Source organism: Lynx canadensis, chromosome C2, assembly GCF_007474595.2.
Source record: "Lynx canadensis isolate LIC74 chromosome C2, mLynCan4.pri.v2, whole genome shotgun sequence".
Taxonomy (NCBI): Eukaryota; Metazoa; Chordata; class Mammalia; order Carnivora; family Felidae; genus Lynx; species Lynx canadensis.
The window spans coordinates 110,544,497-110,558,159 of record NC_044311.2 but is presented as its reverse complement, the minus strand read 5'-3'; the positions used below and the strand labels follow the sequence as shown (position 1 = coordinate 110,558,159).

The 13,663-nt window shown below is 37.2% G+C and overlaps 1 protein-coding gene across 1 annotated transcript in view; it reads right to left on the bottom strand.

Annotated features, from left to right (window-relative positions):
• LOC115523333 (ABI family member 3 binding protein) overlaps positions 1 to 13,663 on the bottom strand; it is a 270,902-nt gene that overhangs the window by 19,214 nt on the left and 238,025 nt on the right. The window contains exons 59-60 of the mRNA XM_030329269.1: positions 7,036 to 7,245; positions 1,313 to 1,421 (exon numbers count right to left, since the gene is read on the bottom strand). Of these exons, the coding sequence (XP_030185129.1) occupies positions 1,313 to 1,421; positions 7,036 to 7,245 (319 nt within the window). The remainder of the gene's footprint in view (positions 1 to 1,312; positions 1,422 to 7,035; positions 7,246 to 13,663) is intronic.

Below are 13,663 nucleotides of genomic sequence, written 5' to 3'. Positions count from 1 at the left end.
GAAAGTATTATATTTATAGTATAGGACTACAGTTTATACACAGCAAACCATCTAGAATTAACTAGATGCTTCCTTTTTTTCCTGAAAAGATTATCAGTTTCCTTGTTGTCAGAACTTTACTAGGCTCTTTTGAATGTCATAATCAATACCTGATTCAATTCAATCAACTGATGACAATGGAAGATAGAAATAAAACTTATGAAAAAATTTTCTAATGCTGGAGTTCCAGTCTTTGCCTCTGCTGGTCTTTATCAAGCTATGAAGTATTCAGGAAACTTTATCAAGCTATGAAGTATTCAGTGTGGAAAAATTCCTGATTGCGTCTCTCTGAAAATTGATCTATGTTGCTTGGTGCACTAGAACGTAAAGTGTGAAGATGTTTTTGTTTTAACTGAAAGCATAGTTTTCAAATAGTGTCTTGGAATTTGAGGAAAGAAATTGATTTTCCACAAAGAGTGATATTTAGTCCCCAAATGAATTTAGTACATATTTTTTTAAAGAAATGCTTGGCTGTATCCTTTTGAGAATTTCCTTGAACAATAAATTTGATGATTTAGCCATGTAAAACAAAACAAAACCTTCCCTATTACATTTCTAGAAGTGCATAAAGCCCTTATTTTTCTTCCAATACAGTGAGCCGATAAAATGTTGGATATTTTGGATTTAAAAAGAAATGACAAAACCATACAGTAATGTAAACAACCAGGTACCAATAGGTAATAAGGGATGCCAAGAAAAATTGTTTATTATAGAGCATCGGTAATAATATATGTGTCTACTTTCAAAAATGGATTCTCATTTGTTTATTATAAAAAGACCCAAAATGAAAAGACCACTATGCCTGGGGATGGTCTGTAGTTATTTTAAGCATTAACTATCACAAACTTTCATCTACTTTTGTTACATAACTTTTATATCCTTGCCCTCTTCTTTCCAGCATGCCAGCCAAATTCTTCTGTTTCACATTTAGTTTACATCCTACACACTCCAGTTGTGTCTCATCCACAGAATTTTCCTTCTCTCGATTTTGGTATTTAATATCAACATTTGATATTAATGATCCTCTATTTTTCAATGTTCTCACCTATAGTGTTAACTTACAAGACCATCTTGTCAGCTCTTGTATCCCCACCAATAATTTGTGTATTTGCAAAACATGACTCTAGAGGTATCTACTCCTATGCACAGAAAGCCAAAGAATGAAATGCAAACTACACTGTCCCTTAAGACAGAGATGGATGATGTCATTTCATTCCTTTGGTGATGATTTATGCACTGTCAGAATTCACCTGTAAGAGCACAGGTGGCTTACCTTGTATCTGGTTTTAGATTTTCTACAGTGGAGAAGGTTTGATTTGTAATTTGAATGGACTTGTTCTTCCCGCTGAATGACCCATTTTCTCTGGATATAACTTCATATTCTGAAAAGTGAAAAAGCCAACAAATACTTGTCTTTATGTCCTGGCTGATTTAATTGCTCTTAAGGCTAACAGCATCATAAAGTCACTCTCATAAAAGTGAGCAATTTAGATTGTAGTTACTGAGATGTACTGATCTTATACATTAGCAATTTGCAGATGGGGATGGCCAATGGATGACAAAGGTCCCAAAGCATTTTGGGAGTTGCTCATTGATCACATCTACTTTCCCTTTACTAGAACATGAAAGGCTTGGTAACTGTGAAGACTGATGATGAACCTGTGGTATCTTTGGATACTGGTAACTAATGATTTTGCTAGGCAAATCAAATAGTCTGTCATTGTTGAAAAACCCAGTGTGGGGAAAGTGCTGTATGAGAAATGGTACTTAAGTAGAAGGCACGTTTCTTCTCTGTGGGGCTTTATTATATTGCTAGGGAAAAGACCACTGCATACATGGTTCTGCTGCAAAAATATATCTATATATCTATCTATACCTATACCTATATTTATATCATCTATATCTATATATCTTTGGGTTTAAAACCATCCAGCAAATAGCAGTTAACCAAATAATGAGTGACAGTTCATTATTGGGAACTACAGAACTTTGAAATTTTTCTACCTACTGCTTACATTAGTTACAAAAGATTTGTACCTACTGCTTACATATGCCTCCTTGAAAATAACCCTTGTTTTTTTTTTTTTTAATTTTTTTTTCAACGTTTTTATTTATTTCTGGGACAGAGAGAGACAGAGCATGAACGGGGGAGGGGCAGAGAGAGAGGGAGACACAGAATCGGAAACAGGCTCCAGGCTCTGAGCCATCAGCCCAGAGCCTGACGCGGGGCTCGAACTCACGGACCGTGAGATCGTGACCTGGCTGAAGTCGGATGCTTAACCGACTGCGCCACCCAGGCGCCCCTAACCCTTGTTTTTTAAAAAAATCATTAAATTATGAATGGAGATCTGCATAAATTTCACCTAAAGACACGTTTCTATGAACTTGCAGGGCTAATCAAGAGAAGGGCTTTCAGATTAAGAACATAATTTATAAATTTGTTAATTGGCTTTTCCACCTCTTAATTGGAGTTTAATGTATGTGACAAGGTCACACAGAAGATTCAAAACTTGAAAAATAGAAAACAGAAACAAACCCTACTCAAAATCAGCTCCATAAGTATGAAGAAATATACAAGTGGTAGCCATCAGGGAAAGTGGGAAAAAGCCACAAAGGGTGGCAATTTAGTGGGGATTTCTGCTATTAGCACTAAGACCAAAGGTGGGAGATGGAGACTGGAAGTAAAACTCAAACTATGGAAAGACCAGAAAACATAATCATCAATTTTAATTTGGGAAGGATTTTTAATGGATATTTTAAAAATCAAAAAAGGAGGATGGCTCTTTCCAATTAATTCTGTATGACCATCCTTCTAAAAATTCAAAATTAAATCAGAAGGCAATGGCCATTGTATCTGGATATGTTAGCACAGCTACCAAAGGACTAATGGCTAGTATTTAGTGTTCTTTTCTCAGAACTTTCTGTTCCTCAACCTATTTCTGTTGGCATTCTATTCTCAAAGAGGATAGCAAGGGAGGGAAGGGAAGGACCTTGAATTCAAATATATCCATTTTATATCTGTTTCTCAGCTGTGAATCAGTATTTACTAGATAGACAAAGATGGGAGTAATTAAAATGGATTTTTAAAACTGGAAACTGCTTGTTGGATACATGGTTAGATATGCTACTGATGAGGAACCCAAAACACTCATGACTTTTCTATTAAAGTTAAGGTATGGGGAAGGCTAGTCCAAAGGATAGAGGAGTGCTGTTTTGGAAGGGCACATGCGCCCCAATGTTTATAGCAGCACTATCAACAATAGCCAAATTATGGAAAGAGCCCAAATGTCCATCATCTGATGAATGGATAAAGATGCATATACAGACACACACACACACACACACGTATACATACACAATGGAATATTACTCGGTGATGAGAAAGAATGAAATTTTGCCATTTTAAACAATGTGGATGAAACTAGAGTGTATTACGCTAAACGAAATAAGTCAGAGAAAGACAAATAACATATGACTTCACTCATATGTAGAATTTAAGATACAAAACAGACGAACATAAGGGAAGGGAAGCAAAAATAATATAAAAACAGAGAGGGGACAACCCATAAGAGACTCTTAAATACAGAGAACAAACCAATGATTGCTGGACGGGTGTTGGGTGGGGGGATGGGATGGGCTAAATGGGCAAGGGGCATTAAGGAGGACACTTGCTGGGATGAGCACTGGGTGTTATATAAATTCTACTTCTGAAAACATTATTATACTGTATGTTAACTAACTTGGATTTAAATTTTAAAAATCTATAAAATTAAAAAAAATAAAAATAAAAGATAAAAAATTGAAAAAAAAACCCAAAGGGACACTACATGACTCATTGAGAAGTGACAGACCAAGCCATTTGCCCTGATCTCAGTTTGTAAAATGTCAGTAATAGCTCTTCATAGTGTTGCTTGTGGGGATTAAACTAGGAATATATGGAAAGTGCTCAACAGTATTTTGCATATGTTTTGTTCAACAGGTGCTACCTATTATTATTACTTATTATCCCTGAGTTGTGTTTAAATTTGAAAGATTTCAGTTGGAAAGATTCAAGTGTCGCTTAGTCACCCAAAGAAAAATTTGTATGACACTCCCGTTGAATTTGCATGAAAGCAACCACTTTCAAGAAACATCTTTGGTGTGGGACATTAATCAGTGACTGTGTAATATTCTTTTTAATATTACCCCAGACTCAGTACTAGAAACTCTTACTGAATATCTTCTCTAATTTTCTTTTGACTGAGTTTTAAATGTTCATTTAATACTATTTTCATCCTGAAAGATTCAAGTTTTCAAAATGGACACAGAAGTTACCTTTGTAATTAAAAACATATTTAGAATTTCACAATTCTAACTTCTGAATGTGTATTCTTGGGCCTTGTAAATATATCTTTCATTTGTAATGCTTTAAAGAAATAGTAGCTTTTTCATAAATTCACTATACCATAAAAATGGAACATTAATGCTTGGAATGAACATTTATAGACACATTCTGATTATATTTCAGAAAGTAAAGACAGCCACTTAGTATGTGTCCATATTTCTCACTTTAAAATATGGGGTTTTATTTATAAATTCCTTAACAGTAAAGATATAAGGAACCTATAAAGAAGTAACACTGAATAAATGGTCTTTTTCCCACTCAGAGATTATTATTGCCCTATTATGAGATGATTTACTTAATAGGAAAACACTATTTATTATAAAGGTTGGGAAATCACATTCTGGTCATGAAAATAATAATGGTGACACTATTTCTACCAGTCCTACTATTGCTACTACTGACAAACATTAATTTAACAGCTTCTAACTTACATTGTACATTCAAATTCTGCTTAATTTTTGTCCTCATAAGCTGATTACAATGGAAGTTGTTGTTGTTGTTGTTGTTGTTGTTGTTGTTACAAATAAGAAAACTAAAGCAAGGAGGTAAAGTGCATACCCAAATTGCATATAGAGAATACAGCTAGTCTGGGATTTAAATCTACGTTGGCATGATCTTGGCATATCACAAAGCACCACCCCACAACTAATTTAAGTTGTCCAAGGACTCAGGCTATGGCCCATTTCTCAGGTGTATCTATTTCTACTTTAGTGTAGAAAAGACATGTAGAAGCAACTGAATTTGGGTGTATTTATTATAGGTAATATGTGCCTGTTGATTAAAAGATGATAGACAGAAGCCAGCTAAGGGAATAAAGAATATGTTTCACTCCTTTTTTGTTATCTTTCTCAATCCTTTCTTGTAAAGCCATTTCCAGTGATTTGAGAATTAATCGTATTATCTGAGCTGCTGGTTTATAAAAGATCACATTTGAAACAAAGTGATATTTGAGAAAACACTAAAAATAAACAAAAGTGAAAAAAATAGAAGAGACTATTAGGCTATATGGTCCAACATTTAAATACAGACTGAGTAATGATTAAATATGGACTTATTTCTATTTAGAAAATATTATAGCTAAAGAGATATGGACCTTATCTATAAAAGCTGTTATTCTAAGTCTAATATCTTATGAAAGATCTCAAGTAGTCCATTAACATTTAGTAACAATGTTACAAAAGGAATTGGTTAAATGGGTAAAGTATACCCTATTCATTATTTTTTGTAGATTACAAGTTTATACAATTAAAAAAGGTTTCATGATGAACTGGAAAGGAAAATCATTTTGCTTTTAAAAAGTTAAATCAGAAATTGACACACCAAAGTGAATATATGTTAGATGTATTAGATTAGATTTTAGATATATTAACCAATTCCAACTTGATGTCCCACATCTTCAAGGCAAAGGAAATTTTATAGATCATTTGGTGTTATGATAACTAAGCCTCAGACTGTCAGGAGAACTCCTTATTAGCACAGTATATGAATTGGGAGTTCTGGACTTTTTCATCTATGTAGATAATCAATGCTTAGAGATTTATTGTTTTTTAGATACTGGGATGGTAGCACCTACTGGCATAGTCCCAAGTAAAGAAGCAGGACTAGACAAGTTCCCAGGAAACATGAGCAGTGGCTGGTTCTTTCCCAAAACAAAGGCAAGGTCTGCATGAGAAATGAAATTCACAAAATATGGTTTAAAAAAAAAAAAGCCAGTTAAGCAAAGATAGGCTGCTTATAGTGAAAGTTGCCCAGACCAAACAGTTTTGTCTGAGGAGAAATAGCTGCTGTTTACTCCTTTATTCACAGAAAACACTTTTGGCTGAATCTCCCACTTCCTCCTTTCCCCTGTATACTTCCCTCTACCCATCCTGATAGCTTCTTAGTGGGCTCCTCTAAATTCTGTCTACCTGTCCCATGCACAGCAGGGCATGGGCAATGGGGGGCTTGTGTACTCCTGCAATTTGCTATATTCCTCTAGCTGACTCTGCCCCTTACCTTTTCTCTTTCCTCTCTAGTTTGACTAAACTGTTCATATGAAGAATTAATTCGCATATAATAAATTCAAAGACTGACTTAGGATTTCTTAGTTTTCACAGTCATTTTTAGGAGGATTGGTCTAGTGAGAGTAGAATTAAATTTTTCTGAGATGAGGAGAAAATCAACCATGATTAGAAACCTAAAAAAAACCCAAAAAACAAAAAACAAAACAAACAAACAAAAACTCTACTAAAATAATTGAATTGCTTGACAGTTCTAGGTCAACCTAGAAATTGGGTTGGTGAAATGAAAACTGTTTTAATTATCATCAGCCCTGCCAACTTCTCCTATGTTATCTGTAATTTTCTTGATAATGAAAAGACCACATCTATTTTTACACTGTGAGGAAGAGTTCTGAGACAAGATGGAAGGAACGTAACCTAAAGAGATATGTTAAATTAACAGGAAACCCACCACTGGGACACAGATGATCTTTTCCCATCATATGACACTTTTTGACAATAGTTCTACTAGGACTTGCTACCCCTGAGATATGCCTCATAGTTTGACGAGGTACCACACTCACATTATTGAAGCTTCCCACCATAGTACAAGTGCTCACATCATGATCTTACCAGTGACAGTATCATTTAGTGGCTTTTCCCAGTCAAGGATGACAAATGAGGGACACCCTTCCACAGTGACCACAGTGAGGTTGGTGGGTGGGTTCTGCGGTGGGCTTGTGGCATTCCCCTCGGTGGCATCCTCTTTGGGGAACCGTTTGACAGAATCAGTGATGGAACAGGGCCTGTTGTCCGGTTTTTGGATGTAACGCACATGAGGACCTAAGAGAGAGAAGACTTGGACAGTTAGCCTTATTTGAGTTTGTACATACAGAAGGTGGAGGTAAACTCAAATTTATTTTTCTGTTTGAGGATATCTGGTCTCATATTATAAGCAGATAGATGAAAGCAGTGATGTGGACTGTTCAAACTTGTGAAAATCTAGAATTCCTGTCTCTGGGATACATGACATGGATGTTGTAGCTGATTTTCTTTTTATTTTATTTTTTTTTATTTATTTTTTTTTTAATTTTTTTTTCAACGTTTATTTATTTTTTTTTTGGGACAGAGAGAGACAGAGCATGAACGGGGGAGGGGCAGAGAGAGAGGGAGACACAGAATCGGAAACAGGCTCCAGGCTCCAAGCCATCAGCCCAGAGCCTGACGCGGGGCTCGAACTCACGGACCGCGAGATCGTGACCTGGCTGAAGTCGGACGCTTAACTGACTGCGCCACCCAGGCGCCCCTGATTTACTTTTTAAAATGGGTTTAACTTATGCTAATATCGAGAAGTAATTTGGTTCTCCTGAGCATGTTTTAAACAGCATAATTTGTGGGGTATTGGAAGAAGTATTCAAGAGGGTATTGCCTTGAGAATGGGGAATAATTAGCCCCACACTAAACAGTTCTGGTCCCACCTAATAAATCTTAAAAGCTAGACTCAAAAAGGTCAAATGGTTTCAAGTAATTTAACCCAGGACAAAATTAAAGAATATTTTAGGAATAAAAAACAATAGGAAATAACAGGAAAATGTTGCCCATAATGAGAAAAATAAATAATTTGAAATCAATCTAGAACTTGCCTAGATGTTAGAGTCATCACACAGGGAAAATAAAACTGTTATTATAACTATAATCCACATGTCAAGAAGTTAATACATGAAAGATATTTTTAAAAATACCCAAAGTGAATTTCTAGAGATGAAAACTAAAATGTGTAAGATGCAAAAAACACTGGATGATACTAGCACTGATATGATATTGCAGAAAAAGATTAGTGAACTTGAAGACATAGCAGTAAAAACTACCCAAAATAAAAGTGGAAAAAAAATAATAAAAATAATGAACAGAGCATCAGTGAGCTATGGGGAAGCTTCAGGCAGTATAACACAGATATAATTTTATTTTTTTTTATAAAATTTTTTTTTCAACGTTTATTTATTTTTGGGACAGAGAGAGACAGAGCATGAACGGGGGAGGGGCAGAGAGAGAGGGAGACACAGAATTGGAAACAGGCTCCAGGCTCCGAGCCATCAGCCCAGAGCCTGACGCGGGGCTCGAACTCACGGACCGCGAGATCGTGACCTGGCTGAAGTCGGACGCTTAACCGACTGCGCCACCCAGGCGCCCCAAACACACATATAATTTTAATATCTGCCCAGAGAACAGGGACAGCAAAGGTATTTGAAGAAATAATGGCAAAAGATTTTCCAAGTTTGATAAAACCTCTAAACCCACAGATCCAAAAGGCTTGAATAAACCTAAGCACAACAAATATGAAGAAACTACACCAACCAAAATCAAGTTTCTCAAAGCCAGTGATAGAAAGAAAACCTTTAAAGGAGGCAGAAAAGACACATGATATATAGTACAACCAAGATAAGGATTATGGCAGATGTCTCATTGGAAAGAATGCAAGGGAGAAGGCAGTGGAGCAACATCTTTAAATACTGGAAAAAAAACTTATCATCTAGAATTATTTAGTGAATATCTTTTTTTTTTTTAAAGTAAAACACCTTTTACGCATATAAAAGCTAAGAGAATTCATAACCACCAGACCCACCCTACAAGGAAGATTAAAGGACATTCAGGCAGAAGAAAAACGATGTATCCACACAAAGAGATAAAGAGCACTGGAAATAGTAACTATATAGGTAAATATGCACAATATTTTTGTCATTTAATTCTTTCTAAAAGGCAATTTACTATTTAAACATAAATAATATCAATTTAGCATGATGTATTAATATGTAAAAGTAAAATGCCTAACAATGATAGGCCAAGAGGAAAGATAAGTTGCTATACTAATGTAAGGTTCTTGCACTATTTGTGAAGTTGTAGAATATCACTAGAAGATAGACTGTGGTAAATTAAAGATACATACTATAAACCCTAAAGCAATAACAAAATAAAGAGTTACAACTAGTAAGACAACTAAAGAGAGAAAATAGAATCATAAAAATCATAAAACTCAATCTCTAGAAATAAACCTATGCTGGGGCGCCTGGGTGGCCCAGTCGGTTGAGCGTCCAACTTCAGCTCAGGTCACGATCTTGCGGTCCGTGAGTTGGAGCCCCGCGTCAGGCTCTGGGCTGATGGCTCAGAGCCTGGAGCCTGTTTCCGATTCTGTGTCTCCCTCTCTCTCTGCCCCTCCCCCATTCATGCTCTGTCTCAAAAATAAATAAATGTTAAAAAAAAATTTAAGGGGCGCCTGGGTGGCGCAGTCGGTTAAGCGTCCGACTTCAGCCAGGTCACGATCTTGCGGTCCGTGAGTTCGAGCCCCGCGTCAGGCTCTGGGCTGATGGCTCGGAGCCTGGAGCCTGTTTCCGATTCTGTGTCTCCCTCTCTCTCTGCCCCTCCCCCGTTCATGCTCTGTCTCTCTCTGTCCCAAAAATAAATAAACGTTGAAAAAAAAAAATTAGGAAAAAAAAATTTAAAAAAAAAGAAATAAACCTATGCTTATATTTCAATTAATCTATCACAAAAGGGGTTAAGAATATACAATGGGGGGCGCCTGGGTGGCGCAGTCGGTTAAGCGTCTGACTTCAGCCAGGTCACGATCTCGCGGTCCGTGAGTTCGAGCCCCGCGTCGGGCTCTGGGCTGATGGCTCGGAGCCTGGAGCCTGTTTCTGATTCTGTGTCTCCTTCTCTCTCTGCCCCTCCCCCGTTCATGCTCTGTCTCTCTCTGTCCCAAAAATAAATAAAAAACGTTGAAAAAAAAAAAAAAAAAAAAAGAATATACAATGGGAAAGACAGTCCCTTTGATAAATAGTAGACAGCTACATGCCAAAGAATGAAATTGGACCACTCACACTACACACAAAAATAAACTCAAAATGGACTAAAGACCTAAATTTGAGACCTGAAGCCATAAAACTCCTAGAAGAAAACATAGGCAGTAATTTCTTTGACATCAGTTTTAGCAACATTTTTCTAGATATGTCTCCTCAGGCAAGTTAAACAGAAACAAAAATGATCAGGACTACACTGAAGTAAAAAATTATTGCACAGTGAAGGAAATTATCAACAAAACAAAAAGGCAGCATAATGAATGGGAGAAGATATTTGCAAATGACATATCCAATAGGGTTTAATATCCAAAACATATAAAGAATTTATAGAACACCTAAACACATAAATAATCCAATTAAAAATGGACAAAGGACCTGAATAGACATTTTTCCAAAGGAAGACATGTAACTGGCCAATAGACACATGAGAAGATGCTCAACAACAGTAATTATGAGGGAAATGCAAATCTACACAACAGTGAGATATTATCTTACCTTATATTACCTGTCAGAATGGCTAGAGACAAAAAAACAAGAAATAATAAGTGTCGACAAGAATGTGGAGAAAACTCTGGTGTCCTACTGGTGGGAATGTAAATTTGTGCAGCCACCGTGCAAAATAGTAGAGTTTCCTCAAAAAATTAAAAACAGAAATACTGTATAATCCAGTGTTTCCACTAATAGGTATTTACCCAAAGAAAATGAAAGCACTAATTTGAAAAGATATATGCACCCCTATGTTTATTGCAGCACTATTTACAATAGCTAAGATATAGAAACAACCCAAGTGTCCAGCGATAGATGAATGTATAAATAATGGTTTATACACACACACACACACACACACACACACACACACGAAAATTCGTCAGCCATAAAAAAGAATGAGATCTTGCCATTTGCGACAACATAGCATTATACCCTCTAGGTCTATGTAAGTGAAATAAGTCAGACTGAGAAAGACAAATACTGTGTGATTTCACTTATATGTGGAATGTAAAACACACACACACACACAAATGAACAAACAAAAAGCAGAAACAGATCCATAAATATAGGAAACAAACTTATGGTTGTTAGATGGGAGGGCAAATAGGCAAAATGAGTGAAGGGAGTGAGGGATAGAGGCCTCTAGTTAAGGAATGAATAAGTTATGAGGATAAAAGGTCCAGCATAGGGAATAGAATCAATGGTATTATAATAGTGTTCTATGGTGACAGATGGTAGCTACACTTGTGGTAAACAGAGTATAATGTATAGAAAAGTTGAATCACTATGCTGTACACATGAAACTAATGTAATCTTGTATGCCTCATATATTTCAACAACAACAACAACAACAACAACAAAATACTCAATAAGAGATGGTTGGAAAAGAGGAAAAGAGGGAACAAAGGATAGATGGGACAAAAAGAAAACAAATAGCAAAAGGAGATAGATTTAAACCTAACCTTATCATTGGTCATGTTAAATATAAGGTTCTAAACACCCAAATAAAGAAATCAAGATTAAATGAGGTCACAGGGTGGGATCCTAATCCACTGTGACTGATGTCCTTTTAAGAGGAAGAGGGGCGCTTAGGTGGCTCAGTCAGTTGAGCATCGACTTTGGCTCAGGTCATAGTCTCATGATTTGTGAGTTTGAGCCCCACGTTGGGCTTTGTGCTGACAGCTCAGAGCCTGGAGCCTCCTTCGGATTCTGTGTCCCCCTCTCTCTCTACCCCACCCCTGCTTGTGCTCTGTCTCTCTCTTTCAAAAATGAATAAACATAAAAAAAAATTAAAAATTAAGAGGAAGAGACAGCAGGGGCAAATATGGTAGAACATCATGGAAGCATTTTTTGTGTCTCTCAACTCTGAAATGCAGCCAGATCAACACTAAACCATCTTGCATACCTAGAAAACTTATTTGAGGATTAACATAACAATCTGAACAACCTGAACCACAGAACTCAGCAGGTACATGGTGTGGAAAGGTGAACTGGGGGAGTGTGCATGGAGGGCAGGGAGCTGTTTTTGCTTGTTGGAAGAGGACAGAGATGGGGGGAGAATAAGGGAAAAGCACCCCTCACCCTGAAAGCACATGGAGAAAAAAGGAAGAGTGGAAACAGCTGCAAGGGGCTGAACAAAAAAGGGAGAAAGGAGAAGGTTTAAATTCCATTAAGACTCTATAAACAGGGGGAGCACAGAGTCTGAAACTCCACAGCTTGATACCTAGCAGTGCTGTGGTGAGAAGGGTGAATCCCCAGGAGCAGAGAGCAAGGTCTGAGGGGTCTTCGGGCCACATGGGGAGACATGGTTCTCCTGATGGGAGGACATTTGGTAGAGGCTGTGTGGCCTCACCACAGGAAAACATCCCAGCAGACCCCAGAAAATAACCACATTTGCTGGTATTGGAACAAGGATATTAAGGGTGAAGCCTGGTGCCTGATATGTGTTCTGATTTACCATAATCCCTGAAATGCTGCTGCTACATGATCACACAAACTTTATCTGGGGTGGGTTGGCACCTAGTCGGTCTCTGGACATCAGCAGCAGCACGGTCTCATGAAGGTTCTGGCGGTGGGACGGCGCCCGGCCATTGCTTAGCAAGACCATCCCCCAGAGGGTCAGAACAGGTCAAAGCCACAGTCCCTCAGAAGTGAGGGGTCGGGAAACACAGCACCATCTGAGATAAAACTCAGGAGGGAGGTCCTGCCTGGCAGCCTGATGGCTTGGTCACAGACAGTCTACAAGCAGGAAGTAGACAGAAGCTAGAGACAAAGGCGGGGTGCTTGATTGCCCATAGGTGAGAGCACAGAGTTCTGATACTATAAACTGGGTAGCTGGGTGATGCCATTTTGACCCCTCCTACACATGTGCATACATGCCTACATGCACTAGAACAATCCACCCCAGTAAGCTAAGCAGTGCCATCTAGTGGAGAACGAAGCCAATACACTAAGCCCCGCCCAACTGGGCCAACCACATTCTTAAGGAACACCACAAGTCTCTCTGCCTGCTTAGTTTATGGACTATAAAGTGCTTCATAGTTTTGCTTCTAGGGGAAACCAGATGTAATTTCAATTGTATTTCATTCTGTTCACTGGTCCTTCTGTTCAACTTTTTTTCTTTTCTTGTTCTTGAATACAAAAAGAGAAAAAATTATTTTTTATATTCAATTTTTATTAAAAAGATTATTCTTTATTTTTTTCTACTACATTTTTTACTTTTTTGTAACTTTTAAAAATTCTATTTTACCCTCATTTAATTTTATTCTACTGTATTCATTTTTTCAGTTTTTCAAACGTTTTCCTTTTTCCTTTTCCTTTTTCTTTTCTTATCTTTCCCTTTTTTCTCTAATCTGTCAAGTTTCTTTCAACAACAAGACCAAAACACACCTAGGATCTAGCACCCTTTATTTGATTTATTT